This window comes from Pelophylax lessonae (genome assembly GCF_965119305.1).
Source record: "Pelophylax lessonae genome assembly, chromosome: 3".
NCBI classification, from domain to species: domain Eukaryota; kingdom Metazoa; phylum Chordata; class Amphibia; order Anura; family Ranidae; genus Pelophylax; species Pelophylax lessonae.
This window is the reverse complement of record NC_138770.1, coordinates 21481037-21508181: the sequence shown is the minus strand read 5'-3', so window position 1 is coordinate 21508181 and position 27145 is coordinate 21481037. Positions and strand designations below refer to the sequence as shown.

The 27145-nt window shown below is 46.4% G+C and overlaps 2 protein-coding genes and 1 pseudogene across 3 annotated transcripts in view; 1 reads left to right on the top strand and 2 right to left on the bottom strand.

The window, feature by feature from the left end:
* Positions 1–27145, top strand: part of LOC309550245 (uncharacterized protein) — a gene marked incomplete at its 3' end in the record, with an annotated part of 2091994 nt that overhangs the window by 1162409 nt on the left and 902440 nt on the right.
* The window catches only part of LOC309548857, a 39282-nt pseudogene that overhangs the window by 11589 nt on the left and 548 nt on the right, over positions 1–27145 (bottom strand). Inside the window, exon 2 of the transcript in view lies at positions 14412–14741. The product of the transcript in view is annotated as an uncharacterized misc_RNA (transcript). The remainder of the gene's footprint in view (positions 1–14411; positions 14742–27145) is intronic.
* Positions 2930–7102, bottom strand: LOC309548859 (gastrula zinc finger protein XlCGF66.1-like; the record flags this gene model as incomplete). Its single annotated transcript, XM_082248791.1, has 5 exons — positions 6980–7102; positions 6738–6872; positions 6528–6651; positions 6314–6411; positions 2930–2956 (listed from the first exon to the last, which is right to left on the bottom strand). Exons 1-5 carry the CDS (start codon positions 7073–7075, stop codon positions 2930–2932), a joined length of 480 nt encoding a protein of 159 aa, XP_082104917.1. The 5' UTR covers positions 7076–7102.

The window sequence follows — 27145 nt, the reverse complement described above, 5'->3', positions numbered from 1 at the left end:
TGAGGGTTTCCCTTCATGCAGAGGAGGAATCATCTGCAGAGCCAGACTGGCTAGTCTCTGGCCCATCCGGCTCGTTCTCTCCGGAGAGTCTGAATGGTGTACCTTTTTCCTGCGCCCCTCAGGCACGAAAAAGCCCCCGGTGAGCCTTAAAGGAAGGTCCCCACTTATCTCGGGGTGCCTTACCCTTCACGGATTGGAGGAGAAGAGTACTCTTACCCCCTGCGAGACCCTTGATCATCTCATCCAAGGAGTCTCCAAAAAGGCATTCCCCCAAATAGGGGAGATCAGACTTGGTCTTCTTAGAAGCATGGTCCGCCGACCAGCTCTTAAGCCACACCATGTGGCGGAGTGCAATCCCCACCACAGAAACTCTTCCGACCAGAGGAGACTCGTCCAGGGCCGTGTCGCACAGATACACAAAGGCCTGGGCCATTTGATCCGTGAGCTCAATGAGAGTCGGGGGAACCGACTCAGCCAGCAAGTTGCTCTTAGGCACCTTGATCCATTCTGTAACTGTCTGTGAAACCAGTACAGGAGCGAACACAGGCTTGAGGAGTGAGGCCGCCAACAAGTACAGGTGGCGGGAAAGTGATTCCATGCACCTGTCCATCGGGTCTTTAAACACCGGGGAGTCCTCCACGGGCACCACCATGGATTTATTCAACCTGGAAACAGTGTGGTCCACCTTAGGAGACACTGTCCAGCGATTGAAAACTGGGTCCGAAAAGGGGTAACGGCATTGAAAACGATTAGGCACTGCCAGCATGTGCTTAATGCGCCGCCACTGTTCATTCACAATATCGTGAAACACCTCGGGGCAGGGGAAAACCTGACCCGACTTCTGGGCTTTCTGGGAGCCAAAGACAACCCCCTTCCTGACTGGGTGGGCTCATCATCAATATTCAAAGTCTCCCTGACGGAGCGAACCAGTGCTTCAACCAAAATGGGTTCCCCATGCAGCAGCGGAGGAGGAATCATTGTTCTCACCATCCAAGTTGGAGGACAGGGATCCCTCAGGGAGGGCAGTGTCCATGGCAACCACATCAGGCTCTGAATCAGAAGACTGAGAGGGCATAGACCGTTTTTGAATATTAACTTGTGACATGACAAGATCAACTTTGGGCGCCAAAGTTTCAATGGCTGCAGACAAGGAGGCTAGGGAAGGTGACATAGATGTCCCAGATGCACACACAAGATCAGTGGGTAAATTGTCACTCTGGGACTTCATGTTGGCAAAGAAATAAAAAAAGGAACGCTGGCCCTTTAAATCCGTGGTAGCGGCCCGCACTGCTATCCCGCGCTGCCACTGGAGTCCCCCTTTAAGAAGTAATTAAACTGATTAAGCTAAATGTGTCTGAAGGAATGACCCAAAAGACCCCCTTACTGTGCCTGAAAAATTCAGCAACCGCTCTCCATGCTTGTCTTGCAGCAAGTGAAAATGGCAGGAGGAAGTGACCAAACATCACTAGAGGCCAAACTGCCCTGAGCCACACAAACATGGTGCCAATAGAAAGTATAGGAGAAACACAGGGAAAATGGCTACGGCCCTCACAATACGGCCTGCCCAAATCCAAGATGGCGCCGGAAAACGGCGCCAACACACAGCAAGGCACAAAATGGCTGCTGCCCTTACATTGATTTCAGCCAGGCTGCCCACACCCAAAATAGCGGCCAAAAACAGCGCCAGCAATCAGGAGCCCAGGGAACCAGGCCACTGTGGGAATCCACCACAGGAAACTCCCCAGGACAAGGTATGAGCTATACACCCCCCCATACTTAGGACGCCGCTAGATCGCCCCCACATGGAGCAGGGAGGCAGGGTCTAGGTTGACCAGCCAGGGAGATCTTACAGAGACTGCAGCTCTGACATCCCCAGGAGAGGGCCCACATTTTCCCCACACATGACTGTCCCAGGGACACAGGGGGCGTAGCATCACTCACCATACCATGGAACGCAGGCTCCGCTCCGATACAGCTCGCCTCCCACCCTGAGTGGGGGTGCTGTCAGCCAAGAGGGGTACGCTGCAACTCAGGGCGTTCCAGGTTGATGTGTCCCGGTGAAGGTGCTCTTCGCAGGCTCGTCCCCTCTGTCGGGGCACCTTCGTAGCGAGGCCTGCGCCGGAACACAACCTGCACACGCTCGTTGGCCAGGCTGGGGTACCATAAGGATCTAGATAATCCAGTGCTGTCACTTGTAGTTCACCAGGAGGATGCCCCTGACACTAGCTAGCGATAGTGAGTAAGGCCCCTTTCACACTATTGCAACGCAATTTTGCAGCGATTTCGCGGCGCGATTTTTGCCGCGATTTTGAAAGCATGGGCAAGGCTATATGCCTCAAAATGCATTAAAATCGTGGCAAAGTAGTGCAGGAACTACTTTGAAGTCGGTGCGACTTCAAAACGCACTGATATGAATGGGGCTCATTGAAAATAATGGAAAACGACTTGTCATGCGATTTTGCGGTCCAAAATCGCGGGACAAGTCGCACTAGTGTGAATGGGGCCTAAAGGAAAAATAAACATAAACATTTCTCAAAGAAAATAAAAAACTGAGACCGGAGTCCCAGCAGGGAACCTAGGTCCTACTCCTAAGCTAGGCAGCAAGAAACTGATTAGTAAGCTCTATGTGTCTGGGGTAATGTCTGAAGGGACAGCCCCTAAGGGTGTGTCTAGTTGAAGTTTTTTAATTAAGTTTCACTGCCTAGCCTTGTAAGAAAAGAAACGGCCGCACATCCAGGAATTCCAGTTGCCTTTAATTTCCAAAGTGATGACACCAAAGACACCAACATAGGGTCACGTAGACGCGTTTCACACATACATCTTGTACTTAATCATTACACCAGCCTATAGATCTTAAATAATAGACCGCCCCAATAGTTGCAGGTGTTCCGGGGCGGTGATAATCAGCGGTTGTGCACAGCCCAATTAATCACCTAACTTCAGCCCCAAAGAGCATCTGAATAGAGATTCAAATACAAAATCAAACTGAAGGTCCAAGTTCCCGTGCATATCGTGAATTCTCCCATACACACAAAGACATGGACCAACAATCACATAGAAAATTGTATAAAAACACCAATGAAATATTGGAAAAAATAAATGTGAATACATACAACATAAAAAAGAAAGAGAAAAAACTATAGTAAATGTAAAAACATCTATCTGGAATACGCACATATGTGCATACAGTTGCACACCTGCACACACATGGATACATTTCACATGCATGTACAAAAGACATATACATAAAATCATTATTTCCTCCATGGAATAGACTATTCCCACCTTAACCACTGACCGCATTCTAACGTACCGGTACGTCGGTACACTTTGCGGGGTTATACCGGGATGATGCCTCTAGTTAGAGGCATCATCCCGGTACCGAAGTTTGAAGCCGACGGTCGGCTTTCCGTCGGTAACGACCGATGCGGCTCGGGAGCCGCTCGATCGTTACCCGGGGGGGGGCGGGAGAGGACGTCCCCCCCCTCCCGCCGCCTTCCGTGGCTCTGCTCGGGGCTCCCGTCCCACCGGGAGACCCGAGCACCCAGCCGGCACATCCGCCGGCTGGGTGGAGTCCCGATGAATGCCGGAAACGGCATCGATCGGGTCTCCGATGACGTAACCCGGAGGCGGCGTCCATGACGTCACTTCCGGGTTACTGTGCTGCAAAAGGCGGCAGATTTGAAAAACGGCTGTATGTAAAAATGCAGTTTTCGGTGTTTTGCATACAGGGAAGTGTAGTGGAGGGGTCTAGGGTCTTTTAGACCCTCGATCCCTCCATAAAGTGTACCTGTCACTGCATATTGGTGTCACAAAGGATGTTTACATTGCTTGTGACAGCAATAAAAGTGATCAGATTTTTTTTTTTTTTAAAAAAACCTGTAATAAAGTTTAAAGAAAATAAAAAATAAATAGGAAAAAAAAAAATTTACCCGCCCCCGTCACCGTTAGCTCGCGCACAAAAAAAAAACGTATACGCAAGTCGAGCCGCGAATGAAATCGCTGTTCAAACCCCACATGTGAGGTATCGCCGCGATCGCCAGAGCGTGGGCAATAATTAAAAAAAAAGAGCTACACTCTAACTCTAAACTCGTAACCGTTAAATAAATTTAAAGCGTCGCCTATTGAGATCTCTATTGACCGTAGTTTGTCGCCATCCCACGGGGGGGGGGGGGGGGGGGGGGGCGCAATTTTAAACCGTAACATGTTGGGTATCTATTTACTCGGCGTGACATCATCTTTCACAATATAGAAAAAAAATGGGCTAAATTTACTGTTTAGTATTTTTTAAATGCAGTGAAATGTGATTTTTCAAATTTTTTCCCAAAAAATGGTGTTTTAAAGACCGTTGCGCAAATACCGCGTGACAAAAAATTTTGCAATGACCGACATTTTATTCTCCAGAGTCTTTGCTAAAAAAATATATATAATGTTTGGGGGTTCTAAGTAGTTTTCTAGGAAAAAATACTGATTTTAACTTGTAAACAAAAAGTGTCTGAAATAGGGCTGGGGCTTAAGTGGTTAAGGATGCATAAACTAATGCATCCACGTATACATCATGAAAAAAAACATCTCCATTATAACACCTGTATGGACACATATGTTTCAATAAAGTTGTAAAAAATGTGTGGTAAATCACTGTAAATCATGTATACAGGTACCCACACGCCATAGTGTCCGCTTTTAACCAATGTGTCCACATAGGAGTACCAGGAGATATCAAAAATATAAACATAATAATCGATAAAGGATCATTGATCATATAAAAATCCACAGCAGAGGAGGGACAAATGCAGTACATAATCAAACATGCATAAAGATGGACAATACATATATATATATATATAGAAGGCATCCATCCCAATGTATGGAGGGGGTCCCAGTTGGGCTCATTCTTAAAAATGACTGACATCCCATTCGAAGTTGAGCCGGAGTGGGATGCGACTCTGCAGATGGAAGATTGGAAGATCCAGAATACTTCCCTCCGACATAGGGATCGGAATGCATCACCCCCCCCCTCCCCCGCCTTGGTACCCTGACCTATTTAATAACCTGAACCCGCATAGCTGTTTTGTCCGCATTGTGGCACCCGTTGAAATGTTTGGCCACATTAGTAGACAGATTCTTCTCTATACTGTAAACATGTTGCTGGTACCGATCCCTAAGACATCTATAGGCTGTTGTGGTCATTGTAATGATTAAGCACAAGATGTATGTGTGAAACACGTCTACATGACCCTATGTTGGTGTCATCACTTTGGAAATTAAAGGCAATTGGAATTCCTGGATGTGCGGCCGTTTTTTTTCTTACAAATTTTCCACGGAGGCGGGCTGGGACTAGTACTCTATGGGATATTCCACCGCTAAGCTACCATCACACACCTGGAGCAGCGTTTTCTCCCTTCACTGCCTAGCCTGCTCCTGCAGAGGGCGCCATTACCCATCTATGAGGAAACTATGAAGTGGCTGCGTCTGTCAGAGGATGTAAACGAAAATAATTTGCCCCCTAGTACAAATCCCCCCTTTACCATATCACCTATTCTAGTACAAGCCCCCCAAAATTGACCCTCCTAGCACAAATCCCCTTCTCCCACCCCCTCCCAACACAAATCACCCATGAATCACCACTTCTAGCACACACCCAAACTTACTTTCCTTTAACAATTCTTAGCCCCTGCTGCTCCTTAAATTGCTCCTCCCAACACAGATCCCTTCCCCCCTCAATTTCCTTGTGGTGCCCCCCCCCATCGCATGATACCACAGTACCCAGGGCAGCCGCCCCTCCTGCCCACCCCCTGTACTGACCCTGACCCCAGGTGCCTAGATCTAGAAACTCCTCTGGTGAAAATGAACATTTTGCTTCCAGCTGAACCCCAGAATCTCCATAAATCCAGTCTAGATACATAAATTGTATCTGCAGCACAGAGAAGGAAGATTATCCGAGAGAAATACAGGAATACAGGACGGGGAACACAGCTCAGGAAAGTGACCAGGGTATTACAGGCTGATATCACCCAGTCCCCGCCCTACTCTGGACCAATCAGTGAGCCGTATGGGTGGAGGAATGTATTTAGTGTTAATGACCCACCTGTGCTGATCTCTGTAGGAGTGTCCTCCTCTATAAATGTCCCCGTTATTCCATCCTCCTCCATAGACTGCTGATCATCCCTCACATACCTCTCTTCTGTTTTATCCTCAGCTTTAGAATCTCTCAGGTTTCCACTCTGAATATATAATAAAAATGACATCAATGGTAACAATGCAGATAATGCACAGATCCTAATGATACTATCAGTGATTGTTTCTCCTCTACCTGATGATGGTGGGGGATGGTGTGACCTTCCTGTGTGGAATCCCGGGAATACAGAGGACGGGGACATCTCTCTGGTGGGTTCCCATTACTGGATCCATCTGTAGGAAACACACACACTGACTGAATACATTGTTTCTATGTGTTTATCAGATGATGGGGGATCTAGGTGGATCCTCCGTACTGCTCTCTCCTTTACAATAAAGTCTCCTCTTACCCGGTGATGTGAGGGGCGGCTGATTCTCCATCATGACGTCCTTGTAGAGATCCTTGTGTCCTTCTAAATACTCCCACTCCTCCATGGAGAAATAGACAGTGACATCCTGACACCTTATAGGAACCTGACACACACAATGATACAGTCACCATCCAGACACATCCCTTGTCTGTTACTGGATAATGTCCCAAAATTCCCAGCACCGCTCACCTCTCCTGTCAGCAGCTCCATCATCTTCTTGGTGACTTCTAGAATCTTCTCCATGTTGTGTCTCTCAGGTTTTAGGGAGTCACATTGAGGCACTGTGATGGTCATATGATCACCTGACTTCAGAGGAGAAAATCTCTGTATTGAGGAACCAATAGGAATATCATGTTAGAATCCTCCTCACCTCTGTGTTTTATTAATAGAGATAAGAGTGATGTCATGTGACCCCCCAGAATCCTCCTCACCTCTCCGGCCAGCAGGTAGATGATCTCCAGGGTGAAGTTTAGTATCTTCTCAGTCATGTGACTCCGGTCCTCCTCCATCCTCATTGGTGCCATCATTTGATCTATACAGGTTTCCTTGTAGACGGATAATTTTGGGAAATGAAAGTAAGAATTATTTGGATGGTATTGGTCACACAATAATAGGATGGGGATGTGAGGGTGGTAATAGGAGAGTTGCTGGACATTTAAGAACTACTCTCCCCATGAGAATACATTTAATCTGGACTGTTTTGGATTTGTTACATCTTGGAGGACCTTGGACCCTCTTAGCCTGCCAGATCAGAATTTCCCTTTTCTCTGTTGGATTTGTTTGGTTTCTGAGCTGGTTTACAGCTGAAACAGAACTTCTCTAAGAACAAGTGCTCACCAACGAATGCAGGAATTCCCTTCTTCATCTTACATAATATTCCAGAACAAATCACATGACCAGTGGGACAATAAGATGGTTGAGATTGCCAGTTCTGTAAGATCTGAAATATAAGTGCAGTTGGGGTGGGAGGACAATCATAGACCCCCCTCTGTCCCTCAGAGTCCTCTGAGCCCTCCAGCCCCCTATTCCCTCAGATCCCTGAAGCCTGACTACCCCCTCAAGGCTCTCAGAGTCCTTCATATACATTACCCTTTCAGAGGCCCATAAAGTCTTCCAGCTTTACTAAACCCTCACATCCCCTCAGCTCCTATACTTCCCTCAGTATTTTCCTCCCTCTGCCACCAATGATGGAACGTATTCCTTATGGCAGGCTGGGGAATGTTTTCTTCCTCCTTACCAGCAATGTAAGGGGCTTCATACTCCTGACCCCTGCACTCGTTCGGTGTGTTGGCTGCATATTGTAATGATTGCCCATTGGCTGCCTGTGTTGTGTAATAATTGCCCTTTGTAGGCCATGTATGGTCAGGATTAGAGATGGGCTCGGGCATGGTTGAGTTCGCACGTGCCCGATCCCGCCAGGAAGCCGACACTGCAGTCCACTAATCACAGGCAGTGAGACATTTACTGATCTGTGCAGCTGCGGATCGGGAAATGTCTCACTGTCTGTGATTAGCGGAGTGCAATGTCGGCTTCCTGGCGGGATCGGGCACGTGGAAACTCGAATGCGTCCATCTCTAGTCAGGATGGTCATTGTCTTGTCTATTTATTGTCAGTGCTGTTTGTTTAGAGGAACATATTACTAGAATTTATCACCAAAATTAAGAGAATGGTTCGGCCCGGAAAGTGGGGAAATTATCTGACCCTGAAGGGGTTAATCTAGGTTTCCACCCTACATATGTGTGTATCATCATCTGCTGGAGATAAAAGACGTCACAGTGACTATGGAGGAAGAGGACGGACATGACGGGGGGGGGGGGGGGGGGTTACTGGGTGTAGATAGAAAATAAGATCTTATTACCTCCTCTGCTGCCACTTCCAGCAATGTCTTCTCTCTACTTCCTCCCAATTCACCTCTCACCCGGAACTTCCTGTCTGTATTCCATAGAGACTTCCTGTCTGGGTAGAAGTGATATCACCACCTTGTGGAGCTCAGAGGAACTGCAGCCCTGAGAAACGTCTTGCAGTGTGAACATGGCCTTGTGCTGTGTGTGTATGTGCTAGTGATCGACCGATATCTGTTTTTCGTTGCCGATACTGATATTTTGCCGATCGCATATCGGTATCGGCCGATATTTTCACACATGTAAAATTTTGCCCAAAAAACACAAAATTCGACACAAATCTCTTAATAAACATGGGAATCTTTATTTATTAACATATTTAACATGAAGTGCTCATTCCTTACACCTCAACTGCATAAAAACTGGTAGGAAATCTTCAATTTGGGACATTTGCTTTGCATTTCACAACATCTGATTGTATGCATAATAAAGTGCAGCGGTTGTGGACTCACTCACTGCAATATGTTACTGCAGTGCAGTCAATGCAAAACTGCTCGAAAAAAAGCTAGGCAACAACAACAGCTACACAGAAAATACACATACACAGTGGATTGGATGGACTGGAGTCAGTGGAGGACCACCTCTGCAGTAAGGCACTGACTGCAACTAATCCAGTGCAGTCAGTGCAAAACTGCTAGCAAAAGAGCAAGGCAACAGCTACACATGTCACAGTGGATTGGACTGGGCTGGAGTCAGTGGAGGACTACCTCTGTCTGCAGTATGGTACTCACTGCAACTACAGCAGTCAGTGCAAAACTGCTAGAAAAAAGCTAGGCAACAGCTGGACAGTGGATTGATTGGAGTCACTCAGTGGACTACCTCTGCAGTAGGGCACTCACTGCAACTACAGCACTCCCCAGGGGGCAGGGCTACACATATAAGATTGGAGCACCAGCACCTTTATTGCTATTTTGCACATCACTGAAGATACCTTTGATTTTTTTATGAACTTGGCACTTTATGCATTTCAATACATTTATTTATTGGCCACCATTTGATATAATTTTGGAATATTTATATGGTTATTTTATCACTGTCACAAGATTTTTGACAGCACTAGCACTTTATATTCACTGTGACACTTTCTGATAGTGATTACGGAAACAGAATCACATTATTATATGGTTTAAACATATGGTAACACTTTTATCTCACTGTGCATAGTCACCATCTTTAGTTATTTATTGATTTATTTGCAGTATTACTTTGGCGCTACATTCATTTTATTTTATACCTATATTTGTGTTATGTGGAAGCACTGAATGTATGCTGCCATTGGCATTTTTTATAGTTTTATTGTGGTTTAGCACTGATTTTATTTACATTTACTAAGGGTGCCTGCTTTGGCCAATCACATAATGCACTGCGCGCATGCAGTGCATTATGGGCGCTTGAATTTCCTGCGAAGAAGCACATTTGTTTGTCATTCGACGAACGATCAAACGGCCGATGTTTGAGTCGAACTTAGCTTCTACTCAAACTTGAAGCTCATCCCCAATCACCAGAAACAGTAATCATTGGTCCCAAATCTCTAATGGTTTTTTTATGTATGTTTTGAGTTTTGCTAACACAATTTTTTGGAACGCTAGGAAAACATAAATTTCTGTTTCCACAGATCCTCCTCCTCCGTCGGTATGACGCCTCCATAAAAAACGTTACCAAGCCGACCATTATGCGTCACCTGCATTTGAAGCTGTGGCAGAGATTCCACCACCGCACATCAGTGCAGGACCTTCAGCGCTCTTGGAGTGACATAAAGAGGCGCACCATAGTGGATGGACAGTGACCTTCTGTTTATAAAAATGCCCAATGAATCTCATTGATGGCATTGCTCCTGTATGTACCGCCTGCCCTAAGTAAATGTCCAATGGACATTCCCTAATGCATTCCTAGCTTTGTCTTAAAAATTGTAGGGGCGCTGAGTATATTGCTACCATGTGGAGAAGTAGCTGGATATTTGTGTCCTAAAATTGTGTGTAACTTGTGCTGTATTTATCTGTAGAGACCAGCGATGATGAGGAGGAGCAGCAGGAGGCTCATCCACCTCAGACCCACTGTAAGTACTTTGACTGTGAATGTGTTCTGTGTCTTTGTTCTAAGTTGGAGGGCTGCATTTTTTATTGTATGTTTTCTCTTTTGTGGTTTATATAGCTTCAGCGATGGGTGAGGAGGAGGAGGGTGAGAAAGGAGGAGGAGATGGAGGAGGCAGGGGAGGAGACAGTGGAGGAGGAGGAGACAGTGGAGGAGGAGGAGATAGCTGAAGAGAGGGGCGAGGAGGACACCTTCCCTCAAGCTTAATGTAAGAACCCTCCATGTGTTTGTGTCTTCTCTGGGTCCCTCTTTAAACTGGAAGGGCTGCAATGTTTGTTTTTCTTGGATTTGGTTGATGTAGCAGCAGACATCTATAAAGTTGGGAAGGACAGGGGAAAAGGGGAGGCTGCCCCCCCCCCCCCCAGCCCACTGTAACTACCTTCAATGGGTTGTCCTACTTTCTGTGTCCCTTTTCCAAATTGCTGTTATTAAATGATTGTATTTTGTCTTTGTGTTTCTAGTATCTGCCATGTGGTCACCCCGTGGGGAGGAGAAGGCCCATGGAGGAGAGGAGGCCGGCTTCCTTCAGGCGCACTGTAAGTACATTCGATGTGATTCTCACATGTAATGTATGTGCTAGGGTGATGTGTATATGTGCAAATGTAAGTTTGTGGAAGATCCAGTGTATTTTAGATAGATGTGACAGGAAGGTTGAAGTGGAGTTTGACATGGAGGATTGTGAAAGTCAAGGATAGAGAATATCCTATCAGGGCCATCTAACAATGACCACCAATTGCAAGTTAATTTTGGGCAACACAGTCAGTGTGGAGAGGGTAGTGGTTAACTTTCCCGATTTGATTGTTCTTTCTAAGCATCAAAAAAGGAGATGGTCAAAACACTTTGATGTTGTTGGTGCCTCAGCCATACCTTTTCAGAGAACCACCTTCAGCACAGGAGTATGGAGTACATATCTTTAAGGCTACATGGTAAAGGGAGGTGTTGCGCTAGAAACGAAGTGAGTATATATCAGTCCAATAAGACAATAGGTCCATCCATCCACCAGGGTCAGCTGTTTAGGCAAATAGGTGCTACCACCACCAGATCACCTCCAACCACACTGCCTCTTATCGTCCTGTTATTAATGCAAAGCATCCATATCCCACTATAGGCTCATCCAGAGTTCATATTCAGCACCCAGTAAGGCCGGATAATGGTCCAGGATCAGGCAGGCTCCCAGGAAAGGGTCACACAAATTCCCAGGCTCAGGATCCGGTCCCCAGGGAGGATTAACATAAAGCCCCAAGAATAGAAAAACACTCATAGAGTAGTAGGTATGAAATAAAGGGCAATATTTATTTTAAAGCTGTTAAACTCACATAAACATGTAGAGCAGGGTCAGTGTGTGTGTACAGTCCAACCGACAAAATGGCAGATGCGTCCTCGGCGCAATGACGTCACACCTTCCAGTCCCACCCAACGCGGCGTTTCGTCAGAAAATGACTCATCAGGGCCCCTGTAGCAGAAAGCTTGCAGAGTAGCAATCAGCTTCAGCACTGAAAAGGTTCAAAAAGCTTACTTTCAGGGGAGGGTGGATGGAGAGAGAGAGAGACATAGGTGGGAGAGAAGAGGATGAGAGGGAGAGAAAGGTGTAAAAGAGTAGGGGGGGTTTAATGGGTGAACATTTAGAGAAAGATAAAAAAAGGGGGAGGGGGGATATGGTGGGGATAAAGATGACAGGAGTGGGGGTTGATGTTTTCCATGACTGTCTAACCTCCATTATGTTTTGGGAATTTCATTGCTAAGCTTTTTCTCTCTCTCTTCACAGTTTCTTTTTAAAATTTAATTTAAAATATATTTATTACAAACAATATCCAAATTATTACAAACAGTAATGACAAACATAAATATAAAAAAAACTAACATAAAAAAAACATGAAACATGAGGTGGGGGCTCAGGAGGTGGGGGGGGGGGGGGCTGTTGCAAAAGTTGCAGCATCTGCTGCAAGTACAGCTGTGCCTGGGGCCCATGGCAAAGTAGGTATTGTACCCAGGAGCTGACACTTATATTGTATTGCCTCAGCCCACTGAGCTATTTATCAATCTGTCTTGAGCCGTAATCTTTAAGCCCAAAGAAGACAATGGAAATGTGCCAACAGCATATTTCATAAAGCAATAACAGAACATAAAGACACACACACATATATATATACTGTATATATATATATATTTATTTATTTTCAGGTACTTATATATCGCTGTCAATTTACCCAGCGCTTTACATATACATTGTACATTCACATCAGTCCCTGCCCTCAAGGAGCTTACAATCTAAGGTATATATATATATATATATATATATGTATAGATTTACAATTGGCTTACCAGTAGACAATCTCCAAATAGACAAACTCTCAGATCAGCTGGGATAATTGGCGATTTTATTTAGAATCAGCTGTGAATGCTGTCACTTGGTGAATGCCCCCACTTCACAGGCATGTCCAATCATCTCAGCTGCATGTACTTATCACTAATTTTACCACCATTTAACAATCTGTAGACATAAACCCCCCAACACAACTGATGTGATGATGGTCGGACTAGAACCCATGACGTATCAGTCAGTCATTCACTATTGAATTTAACGATCACAAATTTGCCTGGGCGTTATTTTAACTGATTTAATCACTTTTAGACCGGAGGATTTGGCTGCTCAATGACCAGGCCCTATTTTGCAATTCGGCACTGCGTGACTTTAACGAACATTTGCACGGTCGTGCAATGCTGTACCCAAATTAAATTTACATCCTTTTTTCCCACAAACAGAGCTTTCTTTTGGCGGTATTTGGTCACCTGTGCAATTTTGAAAAAATAACAATATTTTTCACATTCTTTTATATGAAATTCTCAAAAAAAAAAAGTAAAAATCTAAATTTTTTAACATTTTAGGCAATTTGTTTTCTACTACATATTTTTGGAAAGAAAACTGCAATAAGCGTATTTTGATTGGTTTCCGCAAATGTTATTGCGTTTACTAAATACGGGAAAGATTTATGTCTTTATTGTTTTTTTTTTTCTACTAGTAATGGCAGCAATCTGCGATTTTTTGCGGGACTGCGACATTGCGGTGGACAGATCGGACCCCTGACTGACATCTTTGGGGGTACCAGTGACATTACTACAGTAATCAGTGCTATACATATGCACTGTTACTGCAAAATGACACTGGCAGGGAAGGGGTTAACAGTGTGGGTGATCAAGGGGTGATCACCCACACCAATTTTATTTGGGTACAGCGTCGCACGACCGGCAATTGTCAGTTAAAGTAACGCAGTGCTGTATTGCAAAAATGGCCTGGTCATGAAGGGGGGTAAATCTTCCGGAGGATAAGTGGGTAACTAATGCCTGGAATCATGGTCATGGAAAGATTTGTCATGACGCCTGAACCCTCCTAGGACAGCCTAGGATGAATGTGTTCCCCGTTCCCACAGAAAGTTTGGTCTCTTGTACAATGTCACGTCGGGTTATGTGTCGGTCACATTCATTCAACTAAACAGACCTCTAAGTGTGAAAGCTTACACCACAAAATGTACTCAGCCAATGAAAGGTAAGGACTCCATTTTTATTTTTCTCCTGCTATCAATGGCCAACACGGTACAACACTTCATCCATGTCTTTGGTGATCTCTGATCTCCTTATGAAGTGTTTCTTACATGATGAAGATCAGCCATGGAGTATATCTGCGGTGTATATCAGGGTGTGCTTCTTCCCCACATGTCCACCAACATTCATATAAAAGACATTTCCCCGCACTCAAGGCACTAATACACCTCCAGGGTTGTGTGGGATCCCTGATGTACAGAAAGACAGGACTTCAGTGAGGAACATTCCCTCATTTAGGACAGGAAAGTGGCTTCTTGACCATGTGACATTTCTGATGTCTGTAAAGATGGGACTTCTGAGAAAAACATTTCCCACACTCAGGACAGGAATATGGCTTCTCCCCCATGTGAGATCTCTGATGTCTGTTAAGATCGGACTTTTTTGAAAAACATTTTCCGCACTCAAGACAGGAATACGGCTTCTCTCCTGTGTGAGATCTTTTATGTGCATTAAGACGGCATTTAAAACTGAAACACTTCCCGCACTCAGTACAGGAAAACCTCTTATCTGTTGGAAGGACGGCACCGTCCCTCACAGTCTGAAGTTCCTCATGATAAGAGGAATACGATGGTCTGGCACCGTCCCTCACAGTCTGAGGTTCCTCAGGGTAAGAGGAATACGATGGTCCGGCACTGTCCCTCACAGTCTGAGGTTCCTCAGGATAAGAGGAATACGATGGTCCGGCACTGTCCCTCACAGTCTGAGGTTCCTCAGGATAAGAGGAATACGATGGTCCATCTACACTGCGTGGTGTCGGATGGACATTTGAGGTAGCCGGGTTTTCTCCTGGACTATACTGTGTGATGTCCTCATCTTCTACTTTACAGTCTGGAGACAAAGTGAGACAATCCTCTGAGGTTTTCCTCATCTCCCGTCCATCTACTAAAATAGAAATACAAAGATTATTACTAGACATCAGCAGATTGGTTCCCCTAAACCAAGACTCCGCCCACATCAGGCAGCTTTGTCTCTGAGGATCTTACGATCCCCCCTCAAGGTAACTAGTAAATGGGTCCTCTGATCTCCTACCAGTTCATTTCTTTATTCATGGACCTTAGTCAGAGAGTGAGGAAACAACGAGAACTGTCTTTTATAGGAGTGACAGTGATGAGGGGATTATAGGACGAGTGTCCCCTCCCCCTCTATCACTCATTGTCATCTTCCTAACACAAGAAGTCCTGCACTTCCTTATTTAGTCCATGATTTAATCATGAATAACAGCAGGGCTGAGCCCCACCAGAGGTCAGAGAGTGAGGATGGGGGGAGAACAACCAAGATGAAGACTGGGCTGATGTCACGGAACCATGAACCAGACGTACAACAACAGATAAGTGAAAATAAGACAGCTTTATTGAAAAACAAGCTATAAAGCAAAAGTCCAAACGGATGGCGAAACCGATGCAGAGTCTTTGCGAAGCCAGGGGTCAGGAACCAGCAGGGTAGTCAGACGAAGCCAGGATCAGGAACCAACAGGGTAGTCAGACGAAGCCAGGATCAGGAACCAACAGGGTAGTCAGACGAAGCCAGGAACAGGAACCAGAAGTAGCAGCAGTCTAGTAGCATGTGAACACAGGAACCAGAAGTAGCAGCAGTCTAGTAGCATGTGAACACAGGAGGACCAAGCAGGGAACTGAAGCCACAGACCTCCTATATATATGAGCTAGGCATCCAGCTCCTCCCAGTGGGAAGGAGGAGCCGCAGGGTGGGAGGCTACAAGAAACCCAGAAACCAAGATGGCCGCCAGCACATGTCAAACGAAGGAGAACAGCAAGAAGGTAAGACCATGACAGTACCTCCCCCTCAAGGGCCCCTCCTCCGCGGAGTTAAGAACGGTTTCTGAGGGAAGCGTGCGTGGAAGGCTCGGAGCAAGGCAGGAGCATGGACATCTGCGGAGGGAACCCAGGAACGCTCCTCTGGACCATAACCACGCCAATGAACCAAAAACTGCACCCGACCGCGGACCAGGCGTGAGTCCAGGATATTGCTCACCTCATACTCCTCACGATTGCCCACTCGGACCGGACGAGGCCGAGGAACCGAGGAAGTGAAACGATTACACACCAGAGGCTTCAACAGGGAGACATGAAACACGTTGGAGATCCGCATGCCAGGAGGAAGCGCAAGGGCATAGGCTACCGGGTTTACCCTGCGAAGCACTCGGAAGGGACCAACAAAGCGAGGCGCCAGCTTGGGAGTGGGCACTCGAAGGTTGAGGTTGCGGGTGGACAACCATACACGGTCTCCGGCCTGGTAGGAAGGAGCAGGCGCTCGTCTGCGATCAGCCTGGAGTCTCTGGCGCTGCGCAGAGACCTCAAGGGACTTCTGGATCTGTACCCAAGAAGCACGTAGGACGGAAAGGTGATCCTCTACAGCCGGAATATCCTGGGGAGAGAATACCTCCGGTAACACGGCAGGTTGGAACCCATAGTTGGCCATGAAGGGAGACGTCCCAGAGGAAGAGTTCACCGCCGTGTTCCTGGCAAACTCAGCCCAAGGCAGGAGGTCAACCCAATTGTCTTGGTGATCGGAGACATAGCAACGAAGGAATTGCTCCAAGGCCTGATTGGATCGTTCTGCGGCCCCATTGGACTGAGGGTGGTAGGCCGAGGAGAAGGAGAGATGAATCCCCAACTGGGAGCAAAAGGCGCGCCAGAACCTGGACACAAACTGACTCCCCCGATCCGACACAATCTCCTTGGGCAAACCGTGCAACCGGAAGACCTCCCTGGCAAAAATCGTGGCCAACTCCTGTGCAGAGGGTAACTTCTTGAGAGGAACACAGTGACACATTTTGGAAAACCGATCCACAATCATGAGAATGACCGTATGGCCTCGGGATGCAGGGAGGTCCACAATGAAATCCATCCCCAGGTGTGACCATGGGCGCTCCCCGGTGGCTAAGGGTTGCAGAAGGCCCAACGGAAGGTGCCGAGGGGACTTACTCTGGGCACAAACGGAGCATGCCGCTACATATGCGGCGATGTCGGAACGTAGGGAAGGCCACCAGAACAGACGTGAAACAGCCCAGGACAGCTGATTCTTTCCAGGATGCCCCGCAGTCTTGGAGTTATGGTAGGTTCGCAACAACCGAGTGCGCAACTCCTCAGGCACAAAACATCTGCCGTTGGGTCTCCCAGAGGGAGCACCAGATTGAGCCGCCAAAATCTGCTCACCCAGGGGAGAGGTCAGGCTGGTGCGAATGGCAGCCAGGATCTGATTCGGAGGTATGACCGAAGTCGGAATCGACTCCTCCCTGGACAGGTCGGAGTACTGCCGTGATAAGGCATCAGCCCTGATGTTCTTGGAACCGGGTAGGTAGGAGACCACGTAATTAAAACGTGACAAGAACAGAGCCCATCTGGCCTGACGTGGTGTCAATCTCTTGGCCTCAGAGAGGTAGGTCAGATTCTTGTGGTCCGTCAGGATGAGGACCGGAACCACCGAACCCTCGAGCAAGTGCCTCCATTCTTTAAGAGCCTGCACGATGGCCAATAACTCCCTGTCACCAATCTGGTAGTTGCACTCCGCGGAAGACAGTTTCCGGGAGTAAAACCCACAAGGAAGCAGAGGACCCTCTGGTGTTCTACGCTGAGACAGAAGGGCGCCTACTCCCGTCTCAGACGCGTCCACCTCGAGGACAAAGGGCAACCCAGGGTTGGGATGCGACAGAATCGGAGCCGACACAAAGGCGGACTTTAGAGCCTCAAAAGCTCGGATGGCCTCGGGCGGCCAGACCTGGGAATTACTGCCCTTCCTGGTCAGATCCGTGAGAGGCTTGGCTAGCATGGAAAAGTCCCTGATGAACTTCCGATAATAATTGGCGAAGCCCAAAAAGCGCTGCAGGGAGCGAAGACCACTGGGCTGGGGCCACTGTAAGACAGCCGAAACCTTCTCAGGATCCATGGAGAACCCCTCAGCGGAAATGATGTAACCTAAGAAGGTTACCTGGGATCGGTGAAATTCGCATTTCTCAAGCTTACCGAACAGCTTGTTCTCTCGTAACCGTTGCAACACTCGTTTGACATCCAGAATGTGGGTCTCCATGGACTCAGAATATACCAAGATGTCATCCAGGTAGACCACCACACACTGCTGCAACAGGTCACGGAAAACATCGTTGATGAATTCCTGAAAGACTGCGGGCGCATTGCACAGCCCAAAGGGCATAACCAAGGATTCATAATGACCGGTCCTGGTGTTAAACGCGGTCTTCCACTCATCGCCCGCCTTGATCCTTACGAGGTTATATGCCGCCCTCAGGTCGAGTTTGGTAAAGACCGTGGCCCCTTTAAGGCGATCGAACAGCTCGGAAATAAAGGGTATCGGGTAAGCGTTCTTCATCGTGATGCGATTGAGACCCCTGTAATCGATGCAAGGCCTCAACTCACCGCCCTTCTTTTTCACAAAGAAAAATCCAGCCCCTGCCGGGGACGAGGATTTGCGAATGTGTCCACGTGAAAGCGCCTCCCTCACGTACTCCTCCATGGCCTCATTCTCCGCTACCGACAGTGGATAGACTTTGCCACGAGGAGGAACGGCACCAGATTGTAACTCGATGGCACAATCGTATGGGCGGTGCGGAGGTAGGGCAACCGCGCGCACCTTATCGAATACATCCCGGTACTCCTCGTATTCAGGGGGCAACAGAGAGTCCGAGGAAGTACACAGCAACTTGACAGGCCCATGGATGCAACTAGTCCCACATTGCGGTGACCACGAGAGGATCTCGGCCGATCTCCAATCGAAAATCGGATTATGCTTCTGGAGCCAGGGGTACCCCAAGACCACCGAGTAGTGTGGAGACGAAATAACCTGGAAGCAGACCGACTCTCTGTGGACGGCACCAATGGCTAAACCCCACTGGAAGGGTCTCATGAGTCACGTGTGGCGGCAGAAGGGGTCTGCCGTCTATCGCCTCAAGAGCCAGAGGAGAACCTCGAGCCAGCAGAGGAATGGAATTGGCGGCAGCGAACACACTATCAATGAACAAACCACCAGCACCAGAGTCCACCAACGCCTGGGTCGTCACCGAGCCCCCGACCCAGGAAAGGACAACAGTGATCAGTGGTTTGTCAACACGGGAAACCGGGGACGAGGAGACTCCACCCAAGATCTGCCCCCGACAGGATCTCAGGTGCGAGCGTTTCCCTGGACGGTTCGGACATGCCAACCGAAAATGCCCACCGAGACCACAGTACATGCATCGGCCCTCGCGTCTCCGGAGTACCCTCTCCCCCTCGGACAGGCGAGCAAACCCCAGCTGCATGGGTTCACCCCCAGACAAGTCATCCCCAGGAGGCGTGGGAGGAGAGGGAGGCACGGGTGGGACAACAAAGGTAGGCGCCAATCTGTTAGGAGGCCTCCGCAGACTCTCCTTAAAGGAAGGTCTCTCCCTGAGTCTGGTGTCAATCAAAATCAGGAAAGAAATAAGAGACTCGAGCTCCACTGGTAGGTCCTTAGCTGCAACCTCATCCTTCAAGGCATCCGAGAGACCATGAGAGAAAGCAGCGACCAGAGCCTCATTATTCCAGCCCACCTCTGCTGCCAGGGTACGAAACTCAATGGCGTATTCAGCTACGGATCGTGAACCCTGTCTGATGGACATAAGGAGCTTCGCAGCAGAGGCAGCACGAGCCGGCACATCGAATACCTTCCGAAGAGAAGCAACAAAACCGGAAAACTCGGCAACCATCGGATTGTTGTTCTCCCATAAAGGGCTGGCCCAGGCCAAGGCCTTGTCCGAGAGCAGCGAGATTAAGAAGCCCACCTTTGATCTCTCAGTAGGAAAGGCATGTGGCAGCAACTCGAAATAAATGCCCACCTGGTTAAGGAAACCTCGGCACTGAGTTGGCTCTCCCCCAAAGCGCTGTGGAAGGGGGGCAGAACCGGACATACCCCGAAACACCGCGGGCGCAACAACAGGTGTCGGGGTAGACTCTGGCGCAACAACCGGAGCGGCAGTAGGAGCGGACCCAGGAGCGACAACCGACCCATCGGCAACGGGAGCGAAATGAACCGTGCGTTCAAGCAGGGTTTGCAACGCCACGGCGAACTGACCCAACAGGTGATCCTGCTGATCAAGTCTGGCAACCAGCGTGGGTAGTGAGGATGGCCCTGTACCGTCAGAATTCATGGCTTGGTCCTAATGTCACGGAACCATGAACCAGACGTACAACAACAGATAAGTGAAAATAAGACAGCTTTATTGAAAAACAAGCTATAAAGCAAAAGTCCAAACGGATGGCGAAACCGATGCAGAGTCTTTGCGAAGCCAGGGGTCAGGAACCAGCAGGGTAGTCAGACGAAGCCAGGATCAGGAACCAACAGGGTAGTCAGACGAAGCCAGGATCAGGAACCAACAGGGTAGTCAGACGAAGCCAGGAACAGGAACCAGAAGTAGCAGCAGTCTAGTAGCATGTGAACACAGGAACCAGAAGTAGCAGCAGTCTAGTAGCATGTGAACACAGGAGGACCAAGCAGGGAACTGAAGCCACAGACCTCCTATATATATAAGCTAGGCATCCAGCTCCTCCCAGTGGGAAGGAGGAGCCGCAGGGTGGGAGGCTACAAGAAACCCAGAAACCAAGATGGCCGCCAGCACATGTCAAACGAAGGAGAACAGCAAGAAGGTAAGACCATGACAGCTGATCCTGAAGACCTCCATCATTGGGTTACTGACTCCTCCCTCATTATCACTTTCTGTTTAAGGTTCCAAAGTTGGAGGATGTTATCACATTATTATACCCATGTAAAAGTCTGAGCTCCAATCAAATCATCAGATATAAAATGTCCAGCTGGTAGGAAATGGGTGTAGCAAAAGAGAATCCATATTATGTGTATATATAGCAGTGGGTAGAGGGGAGAGAGTAGAAGTCAGAAGTATGTAATATACAACATAGAGTATATAGTGCAGGAGTCAGGAGTATGTAATGTACAACATAGAGTATATAGTGCAAGGGTCAGGAGTATGTAATGTACAACATAGAGTAAATAGTGCAGGAGTCAGGAGTATGTAATGTACAACATAGAGTATATAGTGCAAGGGTCAGGAGTATGTAATGTACAATATACAGTATATAGTGCATGTTGCAGAGTGCGATCACTGGGTGCAGCGGAGTTCTTTCAGATCAGACATTGTAGAGTAAAAGGAACTGGCTTCTTTATTGGAACATAACCACAGAGAGCAAAGATGTCACCTTCTCATGGTGAGAAAACACAGACAGGAAGAGATAACCAACGAGCACAGTACAGTGTACAGGAAATTACAACACATCATAGAAAATGCATAGCATATCACTGAGTATTAGCGACATCTAGTGTCCTATTTGTGAACTGCAGCAGGTAATAGGCTAAGCTTTAAAGTTGTTGTATCTCCAACAGTGCAGGGGTCAGGAGTATGTAATGTAAAGCATAGAGTATATAGTGCAGGGGTCAGGTGTATGTAATGTACAACAGAGTATATACTGCAGGGGTCAGGAGTATGTAATGTACAACATAGAGTATATAGTGCAGGGATCAGGAGTATGTAATGTACAACACATTGTATAAGATACAACAGATACAGAACAAGAAATTGCCCAGTGGGACTTTAATTGAGGAGGACTCAATAGTCATTATTGCTCAATGCGTCTGATTTATTAATTAAAACCATCATACAAAATATTGCAGCATAAAATATATTCATATCTGAGTATATACATCAATCCATAAACGTGATGATGCAAATTATTAATAAAACATGACATGGCAGTATCAGTATGCACATAAATATATCTTGTACGCTGAACTCGACGCGTTTCGTGGGTCGCATCGCCCACTCATCAGGAGTATATGTATAAGAGCATGTCTGAAAAAAATGTAATGAATGTTTTTAGTCAACATGCAGAATGGATGGCTAGTGGAGTATGGAGACTCAAAACCACGCATTGCTCACACCACGCATTGTTCCACCAACACCCCTCACATCGCTCCCATGGAGACTTATCCTTGCACATCCCCTTTCCTAGCACTTATCCCACTTTTCCTGCCTTGTCTAAATTCTCTATATCTTTTTCATTGTCTTTATATTTCTTGGCCCATATCTACGTCTCTACATGCTGACTATACATGAATACTTTCATTTGCCAGCTATCATCTAGGATGATATAGCTGCATATGCATTTACACTCACATATATATTTTCCATTTAGAGACCACTCATTCTGAAATACATAACATTTCATATACACAAGATACATCCTCATCCGGTGTCTGGTATAGCATTTTTGGGTCCTGCTCCTTCAGCTCCCTTTTCGGATATATTGGATGCTGCCATATGGCAACATTGTTTCCAAGCAAGGTGACGGGGTTACTATGTGAGTATGGTGTCTCCCCACTTGGGTCCCACGTTTGAGTCTCCATACTCCACTAGCCATCCATTCTGCATGTTGACTAACAACATTCATTACATTTTTTTCAGACATGCTCTTATACAAATACTCCTGATGAGTGGGCAATGTGACCCACGAAACGCGTCGTGTTCAACGTACAAGATGTATTTATGTGCATACTGATACTGCCATGTCATGTTTTATTGATAATTTGCATCATCATGTATATGGATTGATGTATATACTCAGATATGAATATATTTTATGCTGTAATATTTTGTATGATGGTTTTAATTAATAAATCAGACGCATTGAGCGATAATGACTATTGAGTCCTCCTCAATTAAAGTCCCACTGGGCAATTTCTTTTTCTGTTTATAGATAATTGGGATGGAGGTGTACTCAATTTGCAGTGTAGTTCCATTATGTCCTGTTCAAAGATACAACAGATAGAACTATATAGTATCAGAATAATGTAATGTACAACATAGCGTATATAGTGCAGGGGTCAGGAGTATGTAATGTACAACATAGAGTATATAGTGCAGGGGTCAGGAGTATGTAATGTACAACAGAGTATATGGTGCAGGGGTCAGGAGTATGCAATGTACAACACAGAGTATATAGTGCAGGGGTCAGGAGTATAAAATGTGCAACACAGAGTATATAGTGCAGGGGTCAGGAATATGCAATGTACAACACAGAGTATATAGTGCAGGGGTCAGGAGTATGTAATGTACAACATAGAGTATATAGTGCAGGGGTCAGGAGTATGCAATGTGTAACAGAGTATATAGTGCAGGGGTCAGGAGTATGCAATGTGCAACACAGAGAATATAGTGCAGGGGTCAGGAGTATGCAATATACAACATAGAGTATATAGTGCAGGGGTCAGGAGTGTGTAATGTACAACATAGAGTATCTAGTGCAGGGGTCAGGAGTATGTAATGTACAACAAAGTATATAGTGCAGGGGTCAGGAGTGTGTAATGTACAACATAGAATATATAGTGCAGGGGTCAGGAGTGTGTAATGTACAACATATAGTATATAGTGCAGGGGTCAGGAGTATGTAATGTACAACATAGTGTATATAGTGCAGGGGTCAGGAGTATGTAATGTACAACACAGAGTATATAGTGCAGGGGTCAGGAGTATGTAATGTACAATAGATATTATATAGTATAAGAGTCAGAAACTTAAATGTTTACTTGAGACAAGTTGCAGAGGTCCCACACCGCTGCCTCCCATCTCCTGAGACTGCACTCAGTGACTTGGATGTGAGACTATAAAGACATATCCCTCCACCCAGCACAGCCAACAAAACAAGTAAACCCGGAAGAATTGTTCTGTCAGAGATCTTACTAGACCCGGGCATGGGGCAGAAGACCCACATCACATGCCCTAGTTGCCTAGGTCTAGTAAGGCCAATGGTGAAAATGAACATTTTGCTGCCAGCTGAACCCCAGAATCTCCATAAATCCAGTCTAGAGACATAAATTGTGTCTGCAGCACAGAGAAGGAAGATTATCCGAGAGAAAAACAGGAATACAGGACGGGGAACACAGCTCAGGAAAGTGACCAGGGTATTACAGGCTGATATCACCCAGTCCCCGCCCTACTCTGGACCAATCAGTGAGCAGTATGGGTAGAGGAATGTATTTAGTGTTAATGACCCACCTGTGCTGATCTCTGTAGGAGTGTCCTCCTCTATAAATGTCCACGTTATTCCATCCTCCTCCATAGACTGCTGATCATCCCTCACATACGTCTCTTCTTCTTCTGCTTTAACCTCAACTTTTATATCTATCCGATCTTCACCCTAAACCAAGAAAATGAGAGTGAATATCATCTGTAAAATATAAGCTCACATAAAAAATCCACACATCATCTTTATGTCCCTGTTCTAGATGCTCTGTCCCACCAACCTTGTAATGGTGAGGGATGGTGTGACCTTCCTTTGTGGAATCCCGGGAATACAGAGGACGGGGACATCTCTCTGGTGGGTTCCTGGTATTAGGTGTCTCCATCATATCCTTGTGTCCTTCTGAAAACTCCTCCATCACTCCATACTCCTCATCCTCCTCTTTATACTCTTCTTTAACATCAATATTATCATCCCCGAGGATTGCACTCTGAATATATAATAAAACATTCATTGTAACAAACATACTGTATATAAATCATAACTATCAGTAATTGTTCCTCATCTACCTCATGATGGTGAGGGATGGTGTGACCTTCCTGTGTGGAATCCCGGGAATACAGAGGACGGGGACATCTCTCTGGTGGGTTCCCATTACTGGATCCATCTGTAGGAAACACACACACTGACTGAATACATTGTTTCTATGTGTTTATCAGATGATGGGGGATCTAGGTGGAGCCTCCGTACTGCTCTCTCCTTTACAATAAAGTCTCCTCTTACCCGGTGATGTGAGGGGTGGCTGATTCTCCATCATTATGTCTTTGTAGAAATGGGTCTACAAATCCCCAAACATCAATCCATATACCCAAACAGTTTTTGTATTTAGTGGCCATCACTCACCTGTGCTGATGTCTGGAGAAGATTCCTCCTCTTTAACTTTGTCCATCATCCCAACCTCTTCCCTGAACTGCTCATCACCCCTCACATACGTCTCTTCTTCCTCTTTAATCTCATCTTTTATATCTATCAGATTTTCATTCTAAACAAACAAAATAGCAGGGAATGGTTTCTTTAAAATGTGAGCACAAATAATCTTATACCTAAAAGTGGAATATATTTTCATACAGTCAGATCACTTTTACGATCTCGACTTCCATCTTCACCTACCTGATGATGGTGAGGGATGGTGTGACCTTCTTGTGTGGAATCCCGGGAATACAGAGGACGGGGACATCTCTCTGGTGGGTTCCTGGTATTAGGTGGCTCCATCATATCCTTGTGTCCTTCTGAAAACTCCACCATCACTCCATACTCCTCATCCTCCTCTTTATACTCTTCTTTAACATCAATATTATCATCCCCGAGGTTTTCACTCTGAATAAATAATAAAACATTCATTGTAACAAACATGCTGTGTATAAATCAGAACTACCAATCATTGTCCCTCATCTACCTGATGATGGTGAGGGATGGTGTGACCTTCCTGTGTGGAATCCCGGGAATACAGAGGACGGGGACATCTCTCTGGTGGGTTCCCATTACTGGATCCATCTGTAGGAAACACACACACTGACTGAATACATTGTTTCTATGTGTTTATCAGATGACGGGGGATCTAGGTGGAGCCTCCGTACTGCTCTCTCCTTTACAATAAAGTCTCCTCTTACCCGGTGATGTGAGGGGCGGCTGATTCTCCATCATGACGTCCTTGTAGAGATCCTTGTGTCCTTCTAAATACTCCCACTCCTCCATGGAGAAATAGACAGTGACATCCTGACACCTTATAGGAACCTGACACACACAATGATACAGTCACCATCCAGACACATCCCTTGTCTGTTACTGGATAATGTCCCAGAATTCCCAGCACCGCTCACCTCTCCTGTCAGCAGTTTTCATAAATAGTCAAATTAAATGACCTTCCCAGAATCCTCCTCACCCGTAAGGTCTGTATTTTTTTAAAGCCCTACTTCAGGGACACCTCCCCCCTCCAAGTCTGTAGGTTAAAGGCTTGGCATAGGGAATTCTGACATCATTACATAAAATACAGGATCAACAGCTCTACTTTGGTTACGAGGATGAAAAGGGTAAAAAAAAAGAGCCAGATGGAGAGACATTGGTATGAAGAGCTGTGAGGTCAGTGTGATGTCATAGAACTCTCTGATTTACCCCTTCAGAGGCCCCTAAATTCTTAAAGCTTTACTAACCTCTCACAGCCCCTCAAGCTCTCTACTTCCCTCAGAGCCCTCAGTATTTTCCTCCCTCTGACTCCAATGATGGAACATATTCTTCATGACAGGCAAGGGAATGTTTTCTTCCTCCTGACCAGCAATGTAAGGGTCTCTATGCTCCATACTCCTGACCCCTGCACTCCATCATTGTGTTGGCTGCATATTGTAATGATTGCCCATTGGCTGCCTGTGTAGTGTAATAATTGCCCTTTGTAGGCCATGTATGCTCAGGATGGTCATTGTCTTGTCTATTTATTGTCAGTGCTGTTTGTTTAGAGGAACATATTACTAGAATTTATCTCCAAAATGCAGAGAATGTTACGGCCCCATAAGTGGGGAAAGGTTCTGACCCTGAAGGGGTTAATCTAGGTTTCCACACTATATATGTGTGTATCATCATCTGCTGGAGATAAAAGAGGTCACAGTGATTATGGAGGAAGAGGACGGACATGACGGGGGGGTTACTGGGTGTAAATAGAAAATAAGATCTTATTACCTCCTCTCATGCCTCTTCCAGCAACGTCTCCTCTCTACTTCCTTCTGTCTCACCTTTGACCCAGAATTTCCTATTTATATCTGACATCACTTCCTGTCTGTATTCCATAGAGACTTCCTGTCTGGGTAGAAGTGAGATCACCACCTTGTGGAGCTCAGAGAAACTGTAGTCCTGAGAAACGTCTGGTAGTGTGAACACGGCCTTGTGCTGTGTGTGTATGTACTGTATATCCTTATAGATGGGTCATCTCCACTCCCACCAA